At 54.6% G+C, this 18,630-nt stretch overlaps 3 protein-coding genes across 10 annotated transcripts; 2 read left to right on the forward strand and 1 right to left on the reverse strand.

The window, feature by feature from the left end:
• The first annotated feature begins 4,060 nt into the window (after positions 1–4,060).
• CHCHD10 (coiled-coil-helix-coiled-coil-helix domain containing 10) lies at positions 4,061–6,224 on the forward strand. 2 transcript variants are annotated; one of them, XM_055251858.2, is made up of 4 exons: positions 4,061–4,230; positions 4,472–4,691; positions 5,783–5,930; positions 6,032–6,224. In XM_055251858.2, the coding sequence occupies exons 1-4, from the start codon at positions 4,190–4,192 to the stop codon at positions 6,049–6,051; spliced, it is 429 nt and encodes a 142-aa protein (XP_055107833.1). In that variant the 5' UTR covers positions 4,061–4,189; the 3' UTR covers positions 6,052–6,224. The 2 variants fall into 2 exon arrangements, with proteins under 2 accessions (XP_055107833.1, XP_055107832.1); XM_055251857.2 differs by having other exon boundaries at positions 4,073–4,230; positions 5,762–5,930.
• Positions 6,197–9,630, reverse strand: C18H22orf15 (chromosome 18 C22orf15 homolog). 7 transcript variants are annotated; one of them, XM_055251855.2, is made up of 6 exons: positions 8,717–9,630; positions 7,873–7,959; positions 7,649–7,786; positions 7,345–7,419; positions 7,156–7,229; positions 6,197–6,337 (listed from the first exon to the last, which is right to left on the reverse strand). In XM_055251855.2, exons 1-6 carry the CDS (start codon positions 8,739–8,741, stop codon positions 6,326–6,328), a joined length of 411 nt encoding a protein of 136 aa, XP_055107830.1. In that variant the 5' UTR covers positions 8,742–9,630; the 3' UTR covers positions 6,197–6,325. The 7 variants fall into 7 exon arrangements, with proteins under 7 accessions (XP_055107830.1, XP_055107826.1, XP_055107821.1 ...); XM_055251851.2 differs by having other exon boundaries at positions 7,156–7,265; XM_055251846.2 differs by having other exon boundaries at positions 6,197–6,911; positions 7,156–7,265.
• A 6,907-nt stretch (positions 9,631–16,537) lies between these two features.
• VPREB3 (V-set pre-B cell surrogate light chain 3) lies at positions 16,538–18,221 on the forward strand. Its single transcript, XM_055251860.2, has 2 exons — positions 16,538–16,648; positions 17,768–18,221. Exons 1-2 carry the CDS (start codon positions 16,600–16,602, stop codon positions 18,088–18,090), a joined length of 372 nt encoding a protein of 123 aa, XP_055107835.1. The 5' UTR covers positions 16,538–16,599; the 3' UTR covers positions 18,091–18,221.
• The last annotated feature ends 409 nt before the right edge of the window (positions 18,222–18,630 follow it).

An 18,630-nucleotide genomic window follows, 5' to 3' on the forward strand; every position in this document is an offset into this window, starting at 1 on the left:
GGGAGCCATTGCACCTGGCCAGGAAAGGGATATTAAAATGTGTCCCACGGGAAAGTGAGGCATATGGCAGGGACTGGCCAGTCCTTCAGCTTGGGATAGACTGAAGTTTCAGATAGGGAAACTGAGGCTCCAAGAGGGAGGGGCCAGGCTTTTCCATACCAGCAGACAAGTGGAGGGGTCAGGAGGTCCTCTAGCTGGTCAGTTGTGGGGAGGGTGCTGTCAGAAGGCTGTGGGAGGTGTCTGAGTGGAGTACAGGGCCCCCAAGGTGTCCCCTCGTCAGGGCCCAACAAGCCCCTGGGGACCCCTCCAGGCTAGCCACCTCAGACTTGAAAGAAAGGAGGCGAGAGGCCGGGCGCAGTGGCTCATGCCTGTAATCCCAGCACTTTGGGAGGCCGAGGCAGGTGGATCATGAGGTCAGGAGTTGGAGACCAGCCTGACCAACATGGTGAAACCTTGTCTCTACTAAAATTGCAAAAATTAGCTAGGCGTGGTGGCACACACCTGTAAGCCCAGCTACTCAGGGAGCTGAGGCAGGAGAATCACTTGAACCCGGGAGGTGGAGGTTGCAGTGAGCCGAGATTGTGCCATTGCACTCCAGCCTGGGTGACAGAGAGAGACTCCATCTCAAAAAAAAAAAAAAAAAAGAAAGAAAGAAAGGAGGTGAGACTCAAAGGAGGGGGTGTGTCCACATTCTGGAAGGGATCCTCCAGTCTCATCCCTGATTTTTGGGGTCACCTAATCCTGCTGTACACCCCCTGAAATGATGAAGGGCCTCACCACCTCACCAGGCGACCTGTTCCATCATGGGTGGCCCTGTAGAGCCACGATCCAGGCAGTGGCTCCCATCCTGGCAGGCAGGGCTCTGAGCTGCTCAAAGGTGAAGCTGTGGTCAGGAAGCCTGGGCCAATAAAGGGAAGCGGGTGGGGAAACGTTTCACAGCTTATTCAAGAAGACTCCACAGAGACTCCTAGAGGGCAAGGAGAAGTAAGACAGCAGTGATTTTTACAACCTAGACTGTTCGTAATCTTTTTTTTTTTTTTTGAGACGGAGTCTCTGTCGCCCAGGCTGGAGTGCAGTGACGCGATCTTGGCTCACTGCAACCTCCGCCTCCTGGGTCCACGCCATTCTCCTGCCTCAGTCTCCCGAGTAGCTGGGACTACAGGTGCCCGCCACCACGCCTGGCTAATTTTTTATATTTTTAGTAGAGATGGGGTTTCACTGTGTTAGCCAGGCTGGTCTTGAACTCCTGACCTCAGGTGATCCACCCGCCTCGGCCTCCCAAAGTGCTAGGATTACAGGCATGAGTCACCGTGCCTGAAAGGCAATCTTTTCTTTAAAGTCGTTCACTTTTATTTATTTTTATTATTTTGAGACAGGGTCTTGTTCAATGGTGTGATCTTGGCTCACTGCAACCTCCGCCTTCCAGGCTCAAACGATCCTCCTGCCTCAGCCTCCCAAGTAGCTGGGTCTACAGGTGTGCATCACTGTGCCCTGCTAATTTTTGTATTTTTTATAGAGACAGAGTTTCACCGTGTTGGCCAGGCTGGTCTCGAACTCCTCCTGGACTCAAGCAATCTGCCTGCCTGGGCCTCACAAAGTTCTGGGATATAGACATGAGCCACTGTTACCCGCTAAATTGACTCATTTTTAAAAAGTAGGTATTTCAAGCCAGGCGTGGTGGCTCATGCCTGTAATCCCAGCACTTTGGGAGGCTGAGGCAAGCGGATCACGAGAGACCATCCTGGCCAACATGGTGAAACCCCGTCTCTACTAAAAATACAAAAAAAATTAACTGGGCATGGTGGCACGCACCTGTAGTCCCAGCTACTTGGGAAGCTGAAGCAGGAGAATCACTTGAACCCGGGAGGTGGAGGTTGCAGTGATCCGAGATCACACCACCCCGCACTCCAGCCTGGCAACAGAGTGAGACTCTTTAAAAAAACAAAAACAAACAAACAAAAAAAACAAAAAACAAAAAAATTAGCAGGGCATGGTGGTGTGCACCTCATGGCAAGAGAATCACTTGAATCCAGGAGGTGGAAGTTGCAGTGAGTGGAGATCATACCACTGCACTCCAGCCTGAGTGACAGAGCAAGACTCTGTCTCAAAAAAAAAAAAAAAAAAAAAAAAAAAAAAAAAAGTAGGCATTTCAATGCCTGCTTCAGTGTCATCCTTTCAGCCTCATTTTCATTTGTGTAACCCACTTAAGTGGTCTTGGGTGCCTCCGAGGTGCAAGGCCATGCCTTGTGGAACCTGCAGTCCATCAGCCATGGGAGCTGAAGTAACAGCTCTCTGCAGTTTAGGCCCGGGTACCACCATGAGAAGTGTTCAGTTTGTTTGGTTTGGCAAACAGGAACCTGGTGGCATGGACTGCATGCGCAAGGGAGTAGTGGCTGGACCAGGCCTGGTGAGTCTGCCAGGAAAGAATGGCCCACCCTTGGTGTGCTCACCTCACTGGGAGGCCACCCGCAAGGTGGGTGGTCACCCCCCTTCAGAGAGGAGAAACTGAAGACGGGGTGGGGAAGGGCCCTGTTCACAGGCTGGCTGAAAGGACTGCAGTGTGAGAGAACACAGGGCTGCACCTGACTTCCATGGAGAGCATGCATGGCTGGGGACAGCTGTGCACACATACAACTGAGCGTGCCAGGCAGGGCCAAACACCCCAGCCACTGCTCCCCTTGCCCCTTGACCTCATCCTTCCTTACAGAGGGGCCTCCTCTCTTACTCGGTGACCCACACCCCCACTTCTGGGTGCTTTTGTTCTCGGTGGTTGCACCCTGCCCACAGTCTGGGTGCCAGGAGTACTCTGCAGGCACAGCAAACAGTGATGAGGGACAGTCCCTGCCTTACCCCACCTAGAAGTAATAATACGACCACTGCAAAGTCACCCAGAAAAGACCATAAAAACCTCAAGCTCAGCCAGGCACGATGGCTCATGCCTGTAATCCCAGCACTTTGGGAGGCCGAGGTGGGAGGATCATGAGGTCAGGAGTTCGAGACCAGCTTGGCCAACATGGTGAAACCCCGTCTCTACTAAAAATACAAAAATTAGCCAGGTGTGGTGGCATGAGCCTGTAGTCCCAGCTATTCAGGAGGCTGAGGCAGGAGAATTGCTTGAATCCGGGAGGTGGAGGTTGCAGTGAGCCGAGATCGCCACTCCATTCCAACCTGGGCGACAGAGCAAGGCTCCGTGTCAAAAAAAATAAAAATAAAAATTAAAACCTCAAGTTCCCGAAGAGCAGGAAAGCGTTCTAAATCCGCGCTCCAGCTCACCTGGCCTGGAACCAAGCTGCTAAAATTGCGAGGCCGCAGGCTTCAAACTTGCACTAGATTTGACCGAGCCGGGCAAATGCTCCTAGGCCTTTGGGATAGACACGCTGCTTTGATGTCGCGTAAAGGCCGTTAGTGTCGGGGGTTGCACCCGCGGGGCCAGGGACTAGGTGGGGGGACCGGCCCAGGTAATCCGGTGGGGTTCAGGGCCGCGCAGGGGGCCTCATATCCCCCGTGGGCGCTGCGTAAGGCTGCCGGCGTTGGCAGCGCATTTTGGCCAAGACAGTCGAAGACGGGTTGGGACGCCCCCTCGTGGGAGTTCTGGGGATGGGTTGCTCCAGGCCTTCCCCAGGGCCGCGCTTCACTGCCCTAGGCCACCCGAGACTCCGAGGCCACGCGGTGGTCAGCAGACCCTGTCTGGAGGGAAGGGACAGACAGCCGAGTCCGGGAGGGGGCAGAGAGCGGAGTCCAGCCTGGAGCCTCGCGTCTCCTTCCCGGCTGGCCCCATCCCGTCGCCTCCCCGTCTCCTCTCCCCTCCAGGGCTCGCAACAACCCCCAACTCCGCTCCCTGCCCTCTGCGGTGGTCCTAACAGAAGGAACTGTCGCCGTCCTTAAGCCCTCGGCGCTTTGCGACACTGGCCTGTGTCCCCAGAACCTGCACAGCCTGCTAGGGGCAAGGGAGGGAGCAGGGTCCCATTTCCAGCCGAGACCCGGAGCTGCTGGAAGGGAGAGGTCCGGAGGACGGGAGAAGGGGGACAGGCTTGGGGGCAGTGCCGCCTCCCGCTGGGGGCGTATTCCTGAGGCCCCGCCCGGGGCCCCGCCTTTTTTGCGCCGGCTGTGACAAGCGCTGCGGCATTTGTCCCCGCGACAGCACCGCTGCCGCCGTCTCTAAGGTCGCCTGGGTCCCACCGCCGCCACCATGCCTCGGGGAAGCCGCAGCGTGGCCTCCCGGCAAGCCAGGTGTGAGGGGGACAAGGGCCCTGTGGGGAGGGGGTTAGGGAAGCGTGGGCACTCCCCCAAGGGCGTCCGCAGAGTGACCTTGGCTGCTGCTGCGCCATCTTGGCGGGGGGAAGGGTGGGGGTGCAGCACCCACGTGTGGAGACAGGGGTCGTCCATCTCTCCGGGGGTCGTTTCCAGGAGCTGCAGCCCCCCCAGCCTGGGATCTGGCCAGGATTAACCCTGCTTCCTCCCACCCCCGCAGCCGCCCCGCCGCGCCCTCTGCCCACCCCCCCGCGCACCCACCGCCCTCGGCAGCCGTCCCAGCCCCCGCCCCTTCGGGCCAGCCGGGGCTCATGGCTCAGATGGCGACCACGGCCGCAGGGGTAGCCGTGGGCTCGGCTGTGGGACACGTCATGGGCAGCGCCCTGACCGGAGCCTTCAGCGGGGGGAGCTCGGAGCCTTCCCAGCCTGCTGCGCAGCAGGTGAGCAGCGGGTCCAAGACAAACTGAGGCAGGATTATCTCGAGGCCACACAGGGAGCTGCCCAAGCGTCCAGTGGGAAGTGTCTGCGTGTATTCACCATTGCTTCAGCCCAGGACTCTTTGCCCAGGAAGGGTCCTAGTGCACTGGTCTTGAGTTCACTGTCACTTAGAGGCAGGCTTCCCAGCCCCTCCCTTGAGGCCAGGGTCCCTAAGCTCCCAGGGAGAGATACCAACCAGCCCTTTAAAGATGGGAAACCCAGGCCCTGAGGGCTCAGAGACTCGCCCAAGGTCACCTCACCTTAGCAGAGGGGAGGGGTGTTGGATTTCCTGAGCCCCTGTTCTCCCCACACCCAGGTCTGGGCACTGTGGCCGCAGGGCCCAAGGGCGAAGGGGAGCCACTTCGCTGATGACCTTTCACCTGCTAGGGACCCCACCTGCCCTAAGCCAAATGTGGCTTTGTTGCTAGGTCAGGGGTCATGAGGATTAATGTAGGTGAGCCAGGAAGGTGCTAGAACTTGTGGGGGTGGGGCTCATACTCTGAGAGTACAGGCAGAGTACTGGGCTATCCTAGAGCCTTCTCCTCCCTCCCCTGCACCCGCCCAAAGTGCCCATTAGAAGGCAGCAGAGGCCAGGCGCAGTGGCTCATGCCTGTAATCCCAGCACTTTGGGAGGCCAAGGCGGGTGGATCATGAGTTCAGGAGTTCGATACCGGCCTGGCCAACATAGTGAAACCCCGTCTTTACTAAAAATACAAAAATTTGTTGGGCATGGTGGCAGGCGCCTGTAGCCCCAGCTACTTGGGAGGCTGAGGCAGGACAACCACTTGAACCCGGGAGGTGGAGGTTGCAGTGAGCCGAGACTGCGCTGCTGCACTCCACTCTAGGTGACAGAGCAAGACTCTGTCTCAAAAAAAAAAGGCAGCAGAAACATGCTATCTGTAGCCATCTCTGCTGCTGGATCACTCAGCCTGCCTAGGACCCTTGGGACACCCAGGCTGGGGATGTGGGGAGGGGCAGGTGGCTCCAGCTTTGAAATGCACCTCCAGGTGCCAACTCCAAGCTGATCCTGCAGACTCTTGCACTGTACCCCCAGGCCCCCACCCCCGCTGCCCCCCAGCCCCTGCAGATGGGGCCCTGTGCCTACGAGATCAGGCAGTTCCTGGACTGTTCGGCCACTCAGAGTGACCTGTCCCTGTGTGAGGGCTTCAGCGAGGCTCTGAAGCAGTGCAAGTACAACCATGGTGAGTGAGTGGACCCCGACCCAGGCGGGGAGCGGGAGAGGCCGACCCTCCTCTTGCACCTGCAGGCTGACCACCAGCTTGTGCTGCCCCTCCCTTCCCAGGTCTGAGCTCCCTGCCCTGAAGAGGTCAGTGCAGACTCGGGGGCCAGTCCTGCACCCACCTCTACCCCTCGCCGACAGCCAGACCACAACAACAGATTGTACCCGGATAGCTGGGATTGGAAGTGAGGAGGTTTCTCACCCCACAGATAACCCAAGACACAAATGTGCAATTAAAAGTTTATTTTAGACCACAGCCTGTTGTGTGCCTCTCTTGATGGCCTGTCTTCCGGGAGCTCCCTGGCTGATGAGATGCGGTCAGGATGGATGTCTCACTACAGTGTGCAATCCATCCCCTTAATCAGGGCCCTGGGTGGGGAGGAGGAGCCCTGTTGCAATCTGCACTGTGGGTAGCACAGGACAGATGCCTTGGGCAGTCCAGAGTGTGGTGGAGAGGCATTAGTAGGTGATCCCAAGGGCATCTGACTCTGAGGGTGGAATCCCAGGATGAACCCATGGACTCCCCCTTATCAGGGATATCTGCCTTCTCTACCCTTCTTGTCTCTGCCTCTGCATCCCATTCTCTGCGCCCACAGCTTAGGTGCCCCCAGCGGCCTCAAATCCTGTCTGACCTTGCCCCTCTTGCTGATGCAACTTCTCAGCAATTCCAGATTCTGCCGGAGGAGTCCTGCTGGGTTGTTATCTGTTTGCACCTGATCACACAAGGCAGAGGTCCTGGCTAACCCCCTTGGGTCTGAGTCCAACTTGGCTAGTTGGCAGTAGTGTGTCAGGTCCCTGGGCCAGCCAGAATGGAAGAACAAGCCCTTCAAACCCAGTGTGGGCCGTGCCATCACACACCATGCTGCCGCCTTCGTTGAGTTCATCCAGCAATTGTGCACTGAGCTCCTACTGTGTGCCAGCCCCTATGCCACATCTGTGAAGCCTGACGACATTCCGGCCCTTAGTGCGCTGGCACTCCAGTGGGGTGGTGGGGACCTGTCTCAGGGTACAGTGTGTTCCATCTGGGGGTATATGTGTGTGGAGTTGGTGTTGAGGGTCTGCCTCTCATCACATGTGTCTGCCCTGCAGGAAGGGGTCCCACTCTGGGTGTCTCTCTGGATGTCCAAATCTCCTCTGTACCTGGCTCCCGGTCCCAGCTAGCAACTCCTGGGTGGCAGGGAGCTCACCTTTGTGGGCCTTGAAGTGGGGCTTTGCTCATGGTGGCCACACCGAGTGCCCATGCCCTTCCTCCAGTTGTGGCCTGCGGAGGAGACGCCTGACAGCCTGCGCAGTTTCTCTGGAAGGCCCGGGAAGTCCTGTTGGTAGGGGTTAGGGAGAAGGTGTGCCCTCCCCCTGGGCTGTACCCTGACACTTACCTGCCAGCTCTGGGTAACGGTCATCCAGATTCTCCAGTAGGGACTCATAACGGGTGGAGGCCATGTCCTCTCCCTCTGGCATGTGGAGAGAGGATGAAGGATACCTGACTGGCCTAATGGTCCCTACTCTGCCTCTCACTCTGGAACTGTTTGCTAGTCCAGGCTGGGGGCAGAGCATTGGGTAGGGATGGATTGGGGCTAGGTCCCCAGCCGAGGTGGGAGGCTGGACAGGGCCTTGGGTGGTCTATGGTCTGCTATGCCCCCCTCTTACATTCTACCATAGCTGCAGGGGAGAGAACCTTACTGATGATCCGAATAAGGACATATGTGGTTCGCTCCTTCAGCAAGGAGTTGCCCATGGTTTGGGCCCGGGAAGCCCCTTCCTTCAGGTCTTCCTCCAGGCTCACTAGGTTGCCGTCCTCAGCCAGGAGAGCAATGGTCGCTGGGAGGACATGGAGAGAGGATGGGCAGGGCTGGCACCCCTGCCTGGGACCCCTCAGCCCCTCCTTCTCCTCCCTGTCTCCTCACCATCTCGGGGCAACCCTGCTTTCTGCCTCAGGTGGGCGGTGAGGTTCACCAGCCTGCAAGAGGTGTTCACCAGCACCGAGCAGCCGGCTGTGGAGGAGGGGCAAAGGTGAGCATGTGGGATCTCTTACCTTTCTCCAACTCTGGGGTCCTCTGTCTCTCCCTCCCATCTCTCCCTTTCCCAGAGCTGCGACTGGGCCTATGGGGCTAGGACTGTGCCCCAGGCATAACAGCTCCGACATCTGTTGCTTAAACTGCCCTGGAGAACCCTCCATCCATCTCCCATGTGTGGTGACTTTTCTCCCATGTGTGGTGACTCCCAAGTGTTGGTCTCTTGAGTCCTGCAAAGCATGAAGTGCGCGCCAGCCCAGCCTCCTCCCGGGCCCCGCCCCCACGGGACCCAGCCAGTCCCGGCCCTCCGCACCCATCGGCTCCCCTCTTCCCTTCCGCTACCGCACAGTGCCGACCCGCCTCCAGTCAGAGGGACGGGGAACCTGCAACTGTGGCTAGAGTTTCAGGTGTCTGATGCACGCTGAAGCTTGAGGATCACGGATTGAATGAAGAAGAGATTGTGCGGTTTAAAAACCTACTCCAGGGTAATGCAGCGGTCTCTCGCCAAGAGGAGCCCTCGTGAATGAGCAGGACTCAGCTCGGGTTTTCCCTTAAAGGGTCTCGTTCCAGGTGCTGGCTTTGCTTCCTCACAGAGCCGCTTCCCCGACCCCCGCCATCTGCACCACTCCCCTCTTCCTCGCCATTGCCTCCCCACCCTCCGCAAGAGCGGAAGGAAGCACGCCTCTGAGTGTGCTCATCCCCCTATCCGCCTGCCACGACAGGGGACCCCACTTACCCCCAAACATCACCTTGATAAACATAGCTGCAGCGAGGGAGGGAGATGTGGGGGGGCTTTGATCCCCCAACTCTCGATTCCCCAACTAAGGAAAGGCCTCGAGCAGAGACCTGCTCCGGGGGGGGCTCTGGAGGGAGAAGTGGATGTGTGAGTGTGGATGGCTGGGTCCCAGGGCCAGGCCCCTGCTCAGCCACCTCTGTGGTTCTGCTGCTTCAGCCTAGCTCAAACCCTGCAGCTAGTCCAAGACTCCTGGCCTCCTCTGCCTTCCCACTGAGCCCTGGGCCACAGCAGCTCCCCTAAGCTTCCAAGCTGGTCTCCATGGCAGTGGGGGCGGAGACATCTAGGCAGGAAATGCCTTCCTACCTGTATCCGTTAACGGGGCCCATGGGGGAGGGGTGGCAGAAGAAGTGGGGGCTGGCATTCCCTGAGGTGGGGAATGCCATCATTGGGATTTATTTTTTTTTTAGAGAGAGTCTCCCTATGTTGCCGAGGCTGGTCTCGAACTTGGCTCAAGCAATTCTCCTGCCCCAGCCTCCCACAAGTGCTGGGATTGCAGTTGTGAACCACCTGTACAGTAAAGTTCTCCCTTTCTGGTGTTTTAAAGTTTTGCCAACTCTCATATAACCACCACCACAGTCAAGATACAGAACATTTCTGGCCGGGCGCGGTGGCTCACGCTTGTAATCCCAGCACTTTGGGAGGCCGAGGCGGGCGGATCACGAGGTCAGGAGATCGAGACCACGGTGAAACCCCATCTCTACTAAAAATACAAAAAATTAGCCGGGCGTGGTGGCGGGCGCCTGTAGTCCCAGCTACTCGGAGAGGCTGAGGCAGGAGAATGGCGTGAACCCGGGAGGCGGAGTTTGCAGTGAGCCGAGATTGTGCCACTGCACTCCAGCCTGGGTGACAGAGCGAGACTCCGTCTCAAAAGAAAAAAAAAAAAAAAAAAAAGATACAGAACATTTCCATCACCCCAAATTCCTTTGCCCCCTTTGTACTCAGCCCTAGTAGCTTCCAGGTCCATAGCAGGTCACAAGCACCTCCTTGTAAGCACTCGCCACTAGCTAGTCCCTCACACCAGTTCTAACCGTCATTTCCTGTCGTTTATTTATTTATTATGTTTATTAATAATAATAATTATTATTTATTATTATTATTTTTTGAGATGGAGGCTCCCTCTGTCACCCAGGCTAGAATGCAGTGGTACGATCTCAGCTCACTGCAATCTCCGCCTCTCAAGTTCAAGCAATTCTCCTGTCTCAGCCTCCTGAGTAACTGGGACTACAGGTGTGCACCACTACACCTGGCTAGATTTTTTTTTTTTTTTGAGACACAGTCTCGCTCTCTTGCCCAGCCTGGAGTGCAGTGGTGTGATCTTGGCTCACTGCAAGCTCCATCTCCCGGGTTCACACCATTCTCCTGCCTCAGCCTTCTGAGTAGCTGGGACTACAGTTGCCCGCCACCACGCCCAGCTAATTTTTTTGTATTTTTAGTAGAGACGGGGTTTCACCGTGTTAGCCAGGATGGTCTCGATCCCCTGACCTCGTGATCCACCCGCCTCAGCCTCCCAAAGTGCTGGGATTACAGGATTACAGGCGTGAGCCACTGCGCCCAGCCTTTTTTTGTATTTTTAATAGAGATGGAGTTTCACCATGTTGGTCAGTTTGGTCTTGAACTCCTGACCTCAAATGATCCGCCCACCTTGGCCTCCCAAAGTGCTGAGCCACCAAGCCTGACCTATTTATTTATTTATTTATTTGAGAATGAGTCTCGCTCGTCAGCCATGCTGGAGTGCAGTGGCGCAATCTCAGCTCACTGCAACCTCCACCTCTCGCGTTCAAGCGATTCTCCTGTCTCAGCCTCCGGAGTAGCTGGTATTACAGGCGCCAGCCACCACCCCTGGCTAATTTTTTTGTATTTTTAGTAGATATGAGGAAGGCCAGGCTGGTCTCGAACTCCTGACCTCAGGTGATCCACCTGCCTCGGCCTCTCAAAGTGCTGGGATTATAGGAATGAGCCACCGTGCCCGGCCATTTTGTGTCTTTTGTATTTGTCTGCTTCTCCCAGTCTCTCCCCTTCTTGTTCCCCTCCTCTCTGTCTTCCTTTTCTTTCTGTCTAGGTTTCACATTCTCTCTCCCCTCCTCTCCTCTCCCCTCCCCTCCCCTTTCCCTTTTTTCCTTTCTCTTCCTCCCTCCCTCTCTCCCTCCCTCCCTTCCTTCCTTCCTTTCTTTTTTGGACACAGTTTTGCTCTTGTTGCCCAGGCTGGAGTACAATGGTGCAATCTTGGCTCGCCACAATCTCCGCCTCCCGGGTTCAAGCGATTCTCCTGCCCCAGCCTCCCAAGTAGCTGGGATTACAGGCATATGCCACCACACCTGGCTAATTTTGTGTTTTTAGTAGAGACAGGGTTTCTCCATGTTGGCCAGGCTGGTCTCGAACTCCCGACCTCAGGAGATCCGCCCCACTCGGCCTCCCAAAGTGCTGGGATTACAAGTGTGAGCCACTGCGCCCAGCTGGCTGGCTTGCTTTCTCGCTCTTTTGCTCTTTCGCCCGCCCTTCCTTCCTTCCTTCCTTCCTTCCTTCCTTCCTTCCTTCCTTCCTTCCTTCTTTCCTTTCTTTCTCTTTCTTTCTCTCTTTTTCTTTCTTTTCCCTCCTTCCTTTCTTCTTTTCTTTCTTTTCTTTTGTCTTTTTTTTTTTGAGACAGGGTCTTACTCTGTTGCCCAGGCTGCAGTGCAGTGGCACAATCACAGCTGACTGCAGCTTCGGCCTCCCAGGCTCAAGCAATCCTCCCACTTCAGCCTCCTGAGTAGCTGGGACTACAGGTGCATGCCACCATGCCTATTGAAATTTTTTTCTTTTTAATTTTGTAGAGATGGAGTCTCACTATGTTGCCTAGACTGGTCTTGAACTCCTGGGGTCAAGCAATCCTCTTACCTTGGCCTCCCAAAGTGCTGGGATTACAGGTGCAAGCCACTGGTCCCGGCCTCACATTGTTTTTTTGCCTCTCCATGTTCACTCTTTCTTTGACTTTTTTTCTCCATGTCTCTTTTCATTATCCTTCCTCTTTCCTTCCTGTTTACTGCCTCCCCTCTGTCTCTGTCTCTCCACTTCTGTCTCCTGCCCTTACCCCATCACCCCCACCAGACCTCTCCAGCCAGGGCACCAGGTGGATGCCTGGAGCAACACCTCCCTTTCCCCAGCTCCCTTACCCCCAAGGTTTTAGAAGTGTTCCCAGCCCCCATGATTCAGCTGTGTCCTGCCTTTTGCAGGCAGAGTTGTGGACAGTGAGGGTGGAGGAAAACTGAGTCTTCCATGAAGCCCGCCATTGTCAGACTCTGGCTCTGGATAAGCACTTTCCTTTGGACTGCCTTGGTGTTTCCATCTGTAAAAGGAGGGTATCGCCGGGCGCGGTGGCTCACGCTTGTAATCCCAGCACTTTGGGAGGCCGAGGCGGGCGGATCACGAGGTCAGGAGATCGAGACCACGGTGAAACCCCGTCTCTACTAAAAATACAAAAAATTAGCCGGGCGCGGTGGCGGGTGCCTGTAGTCCCAGCTACTCGGAGAGGCTGAGGCAGGAGAATGGCGTGAACCCGGGAGGCGGAGCTTGCAGTGAGCCGAGATTGCGCCACTGCACTCCAGCCTGGGCGACAGAGCGAGACTCCGTCTCAAAAAAAAAAAAAAAAAAAAAAAGGAGGGTATGACCCATGACTTAGCAGGGCTGTGGTGATGATTAAGTGTGATAAATTTTAAAGAGCTGTCTCTGTGCTCAGCACCATGATGTAGCAAGCACTCCAATCAGTATTGCAGAAACAGGCAGCACTTCCCCAAGCTTATTTAAACATGGGATGGCCAGGCACAGTGGCTCATGCCTGTAATCCCAACACTTTGGGAGGCCGAGGGAGGCAGATCACTGGAAGTCGGGATCTGCCCAGCCTGGGCAACATAGCAAGGCCTCATCTCTGTAAAAATAAAAACATTAGCTGGGCGTGGTGGCTCACACCTGTAGTCCCAGCTCCTCGGGAAGCTGAGGCGGGAAGATCACTTGAGCCCAGTTCAAGGCAGAAATTAATTAAAATCACACAACTACACTTCAGCCTGGGTGACACGGTGAGACGACTAAAAAAAAGACAAACAACAGTGCCTTTTTTTTAACTCACAGCCTCCAGAATTCCCTTGGGGAGGCTATATAGCCCCTTCCCAGGTCCCACTCCTTTCTTGACACCTCCTCAGGGTATCTCCATGACAGTCAAGATAGAGTCTCTTGATTCCCTCCTTGGTGGCACTGAAAAGGAGATCCTTGGATGGCAGATGGTGACTACAAGAGCTGAGGCTCCAGGCCTGGAGTGGCCTTTCCTTCCAGATTCTGGCTTCAGGCACTGGAGGCTCCACACTTACAGTCTCCTGAGCTGTGTTCTGTGGGATGTGGGTCCTCAGATATGGCTCTGTCCCGGGAAGAAGTGCTCCATGTTTTTTTTTTTCCTTTTTTGAGACAGAGTCTCATTCTTGCCCAGGCTGGAGTGCAATGGCACGATCTTGGCTCACTGCAACCTCCACCTCCCAGGTTCAAGTGATTCTCCTGCCTCAGCCTCCTGAGTAGCCGGGATTACAGGCGCCCGCTGCCACGCCCAGCTAATTTTGTTTGTATTTTTAGTAGAGACAGGGTTTCCACCATATTGGCCAGGCTGGTCTCAAACTCCTGACCTTGTGATCTGCTCACCTCAGCCTCCCAAAGTGCTGGGATTACAGGCATGGACCACCTAGCCCTGCCCATGTTTTTTGTTTGTTTTTGTTTTGTTTTGTTTTGTTTTGAGACGGAGTTTCACTCTGTCGCCCAGGTTGTAGTGCAGTGGCACGATCTCAGCTCACTGCAGCCTCCCAGGTTTAAGCAATTCTTTCGCCTCAGCCTCCATAGTAGCTGTGATTAGAGGCGCACACCACCACGCCTGGCTAATTTTTTGTATTTTTCGTAGAGACAGGGTATCACCCTGTTGATCAGGCTGGTCTCAAATTCCTGAGCTCAAGTGATCCCCCCGCCTCCGCCTCCCAAAGCGCTGAGATTATAGGCATGAGCCACTGCGCCCAGCCTTATTATTATTTTTTGAGACAGAGTCTCACTCTGTCATCCAAGTTGGAGTGCAGTGGCACAAACATGGCTCACTGCAGCCTCAAACTCCTGTGCTCAAGTGATCCTCCCACCTCAGGCTCCCGAGTAGCTAAAACTACAGATGTGAGCCACCACGCCTGGCCAATTAAAAAAAAATTTTTGTAGAGACAGGGTCTTGCTCCGTTGTTCAGGCTGGTCTCAGACTGCTGGCCTCAAATGATTTTCCTGCCTTGGCCTCTCAAAGTGCTAGGATAACAGGCGTGAGACACCATGCTCAGTGTCACAATTATTTTCTGATGTTAGCCTTACCTTACCTGAATAATAATAAAACCGATTAAAATGGTGCACTCTTGTGAGGCACAGTGGCTTTTACCTGTTATCCTAGCACTTTGGGAGGCTGAAGCAGGAGGATCGTTTGAGGCTGGGAATTCAAGACCAGCCTGGGCAACATAGTAAGACCCTGTCTCTACAAAAATAAATAAATAAATAAATAAAGAATTAGCTGGGCGTGGTGGCTCACACCTGTAGTCCTAGCTTCTTGAGAGCCTGAGGTGGGACGATCAGTTGAGCACAGAAACTGGAGGCTGCAAATGAGCTATGATCACACAACTCTACTCCAGCCTGGATAGTAGAGCAAGACTCTGTCTCAAAATAAGTACATCAATTAAACAAAAACAAAAGAATTGGCCAGGCATAGTGGCATGCACCTGTAGTCCTAGCTATTTGGGAGGCTAAGGCAGGAGGACTGCTTGAGCCCAGGAGTTCATGGCTGCAGTGAACTATGATCAGGCTGCTGTACTTCAGCTTGGGTGACAGAATGAGACCTTGTCTCAAAGAAAAAAGAAAAAGCGAGACTCTGTCTCAAAAAAAAAGAAAAAAGAAAAAGAAGGCTGGTCACGGTGGCTCACGCCTGTAATCCCAGCACTTTGGGAGACCAAGGCAGGCAGATCACGAGGTTAACATAGTGAAACTCTGTCTCTACTAAAAATACAAAAATTAGCTGGGCGTGGCAATGCATGCCTGTAGTCCCAGGTACGCGGGGGGCTGAAGCAGGAGAATCGTTTGAACCCAGGAGGTTGTGAGCCGAGCATCGCGCCACTGCACTCCAGCCTGGGCGACAGAGCGAGACTCCGTCTCAAAAAAAAAAAAAAGAGTTATTTACTATCTATAGGGACTGGGTAACCCTGGGAGGGTTAGTCCCTCAGTGGTCAACAAGGCCCCAGATTACACAGTATTGGAATACAGAAAATAAATGACATGGTTAATCCACCCATTGTGGCCAGCACTGAGCAAATAGGTCCCATCTTTGCATTTTCACAATCCTCAGGCTGGCATTATGCTTAACTTCATGTTGCAGATGAGAAAACTGAGGCACAGTGGGGGTAAGTAACTTGGCTGAAGTCATGCAGTTAAGAAAAGCAGGAGCTGGGATTCAAACCCAAGTTCTAAACCACCTCAGCTACTTGGAATCCTGGCAAATTAAAGGTTGTGATAATGTCAAGTGCTGGCGAGGATGCGAAGTCACTGTAAACTCTCTTACTCTGCTGGTGGAAGACCAGATTGTTACAAACAGATGGGGAACCCTGGCAGACCTAGTAAAGCTAAATGTATTCTTTTCTTGCTGTCTGGCAGCTCCATTTCTGGGTGTCTCTCCAGCACAAATGAGTGCACCAATACGCCAAAAGACATTGACAGGGACATTCACAGAAGTTTTATTTGTAATGGCCAAAGACTGGAGAGCATCCAAATGTCTAACAATAGGAGAATGGAAAAACTGATTACGGTGCATTCACACAATGGATTACACACAGCTGTGGGCATGAATGAAATATTACTGCACACACATGGATCACTCCCATCATGTTCAACAAAAGAAGCAGGCACAAAAGAGGGCACACTATCATTCCACTTATAGTTGAAGTTCTAGAGCAGGCAAAAACTAATCTAAGGTGATAGAAGTCAGAATGATGATTCCCTTGAGGGTGCAGGTCATTATTAACTGAGGGGCCCTCAGGGGAGATGGAAATGTTCTTTTTTTTTTTTTTTTGAGATGGAGTCTCACTCTGTCGCCCAGGCTGAAGTGCAGTGGTGCGATCTTGGCTTACTGCAACCTCCGCCTCCTGGGTTCAAGCGATTTTCCTGCCTCAGCCTCTCCAGTAGTTGGGACTACAGGCGTGCACCACCACGCCCAGCTAATTTTTGTATTTTTAGTACGAAAAAGATGGGGTTTCACCATGTTGGCCAAGCTGGTCTCGAACTCCTGACCTCAAGTGATCTACCTGCCTCGGCTTCCCAAAGTGCTGGGATTATAGGCGTAAGCCACCGCCCTCAGCCGAGATTTTCTAAATCCTGATCTGGGTGGAGGTTGCAGGGGTCTGTGTGTGTGTGCGTGTGTGTGTGTGTGTGTGTGCGCGCGCGCACGCGCATGCGTGGGGGCATACATACAGATACATAAAATCATCAAGCTATACACTTAAGATTTATGCACTTTACTGTATGCTAGTTGTACCTCAATAAAAAAGTAGATTTCTACCTGCTATAACTGCACATGAGGACTTCTGGGCTCCTGTTCTTGGAAGGCCTTGTGGTGCCAGGACCCTGACATTTGGGAAGAAAAGGCTTGGCCATTGGGCCCGTCACCGCCCCTCCTTCCGCAGTCAAAAGGCTGATTTGCATGCTCTGTTGTGGTCCGGTGGCCTTCCCAGCCCTGTGCCCCAAAGCACCTGGAGCATATAGCCTTGCAGAACTTCTCCTTGACTGCCTGCCTGCCTCTGGCCATGGCCTGCCAGTGCCTCAGCTTCCTTCTGATGGGGACCTTCCTGTCAGGTGAATCTTCCCTGGGCCTCACTCACCTGGGTATGGGGTGGGGAATAGTACTGGCCCCAGAAGGCCCCTGCAAGGAGGCAAATCGATGGGGACAGTAGGGCAGTCCTGGGAGGGGTATTTTTTTTTTTTTTTTTTGAGACGGAGTTTTGCTCTTGTTGCCCAGGCTGGAGTGCAACGGCATAATCTCGGCTCACTGCACCTCTGCCTCCCAGGTTCAAGCGATTCTCCTGCTCCAGCGTCCTGAGTAGCTGGGATTACAGGCATGCGCCACCATGCCCAGCTAATTTTGTATTTTTAGTAGAGACGGGGTTTCTCCATGTTGGTCAGGCTGGTCTCAAACTCCTGACCTCAGGTGATCCGCCCACCTCAGCCTCCCAAAGTGCTAGGATTACAGGCTTGAGCCACCGCACCTGGCTGGGAGGGGTATTGAGGTAGAGGGGTGACCTGGCTTCAGGCAGCTCTGCCCTTGGCCTGGGGCAAATCACTTCCCTGTGTGGGCCTTGGTTTTCTCATTCGTGAATGACCAGATCACTAGAGCCCCGGACTCTGACTTTGGGTCTCCTTCTTAGTTTTTCACAGGGGAAGCTATTGTGGGCTGGTCCCTACCCCACAGGGCCTGAGGCAATCTAACCTCCCTGAGAGGGTCCCTGCAGCCAGTTGCCTGAGGCTGAGTTGATGTGTGGGACAGCCCAGGAGGTTCCTGGTGGTGGTTAGTCTGTATTCAGGGTTTGGAAGAGCTGAAGTGAAGTGGGCGGGGAAGTGGGGGAGGGGGGTGCAGTTCTGCAGAGAAACATGGGTGGGTAGCAGAGGGACCTAGAGGCTGCTAGTCCAACCTCCTGAGCTCTGGGCCTTTAACTGAACAGGGATCCTTGAGGATATGGCACTAATGGGGACTTGGGGGCTATCTCCAAACCCCTCACTCACAAAGGGAGATGGAGGTCCAGATAGGGCACCCTAAGTCACACAGAACCAGGCCTCCTGCACCCCGTTCATTGCTAATCCCATAGCACTGGGCAATGAGCCCTTCGGGACTGGGAGTCTCCATGGAGTCCAACCAAGCCTTCATAGGGCAGGGGTGGGAGGGAAGGGGCTCAGGCTGAGTGGGTTTGTGTCTCTCAGTCTCCCAGACAGTCCTGGCCCAGCTGGATGCACTGCTGGTCTTCCCAGGCCAAGTGGCTCAACTCTCCTGCACGCTCAGCCCCCAGCACGTCACCATCAGGGACTACGGTGTGTCCTGGTACCAGCAGCGGGCAGGCAGTGCCCCTCGATATCTCCTCTACTACCACTCAGAGGAGGATCACCACCGGCCCACTGACATCCCTGATCGATTCTCGGCAGCCAAGGATGAGGCCCACAATGCCTGTGTCCTCACCATTAGTCCCGTGCAGCCTGAAGATGACGCGGATTACTACTGCTCTGTTGGCTACGGCTTTGGTCCCTAGGGGTGGGGTGTGAGATGAGTGCCTCCCCTCTGCCTCCCATTTCTGCCTGACCTTGGGTCCCTTTTAAACTTTCTCTGAGCCTTGCTTCCCCTCTGTAAAATGGGTTAATAATATTCAACATGTCAACAATAGCTATTGTGAGGGTCATGAGATCCTGGCTGAAAAAAGTGACTGTGGTGGGTCTGGGAGTCGAAGACCCACTCCTGGGGTGGGGTGCAGTGTGCGGGGGAATGGGGATTCTGGGGACTGTTGTCAAAGAGGAAGCACCTGAGACTTGGGGCATGGCCCAGACTCCCCCCCTGGCCCCCTGGGGGCTCAAACTGGTAGCCCGACCTTCCTGTGACCTGAGGAGCTGGAGGGAGAAAAAGGAACCAGCCCTTGCCGCCCCCAACTCTGCATGGCTGGTTATGGTCCAAGGGTTATGGCTCTAGGGTGGCTGGTCCCCATGGAGCTCAGGCTGTTGGCTTGGGGAGGGGCAGCCACTGCCTACTGCTTGGAGTCTGTGCCCAAGGCCCGACAGAGCATTAATGGGGCAGGAAG

This window comes from Symphalangus syndactylus, chromosome 18 (genome assembly GCF_028878055.3).
Source record: "Symphalangus syndactylus isolate Jambi chromosome 18, NHGRI_mSymSyn1-v2.1_pri, whole genome shotgun sequence".
Taxonomy (NCBI): Eukaryota; Metazoa; Chordata; class Mammalia; order Primates; family Hylobatidae; genus Symphalangus; species Symphalangus syndactylus.

Excerpts from the sequence above, each read along its gene's own strand:
- VPREB3 (XM_055251860.2), top strand. The coding sequence starts at position 16,600 with ATGGCCTGCCAGTGCCTCAGCTTCCTTCTGATGGGGACCTTCCTGTCA. Across the intron at positions 16,649-17,767 it reads GATGGGGACCTTCCTGTCAG|TCTCCCAGACAGTCCTGGCC; the intron begins GTGAATCTTCCC and ends TGTGTCTCTCAG.
- C18H22orf15 (XM_055251846.2), bottom strand. The coding sequence starts at position 8,741 with ATGTTTATCAAGGTGATGTTTGGGG. Across the intron at positions 7,420-7,648 it reads TGTCCTTATTCGGATCATCA|AGGGAGAGGACATGGCCTCC; the intron begins GTAAGGTTCTCT and ends TCCACATGCCAG. Across the intron at positions 7,266-7,344 it reads CCGTTACCCAGAGCTGGCAG|AGAAACTGCGCAGGCTGTCA; the intron begins GTAAGTGTCAGG and ends CGGGCCTTCCAG.
- CHCHD10 (XM_055251857.2), top strand. The coding sequence starts at position 4,190 with ATGCCTCGGGGAAGCCGCAGCGTGGCCTCCCGGCAAGCCAG. Across the intron at positions 4,231-4,471 it reads GTGGCCTCCCGGCAAGCCAG|CCGCCCCGCCGCGCCCTCTG; the intron begins GTGTGAGGGGGA and ends CCACCCCCGCAG. Across the intron at positions 5,931-6,031 it reads GCAGTGCAAGTACAACCATG|GTCTGAGCTCCCTGCCCTGA; the intron begins GTGAGTGAGTGG and ends CTCCCTTCCCAG.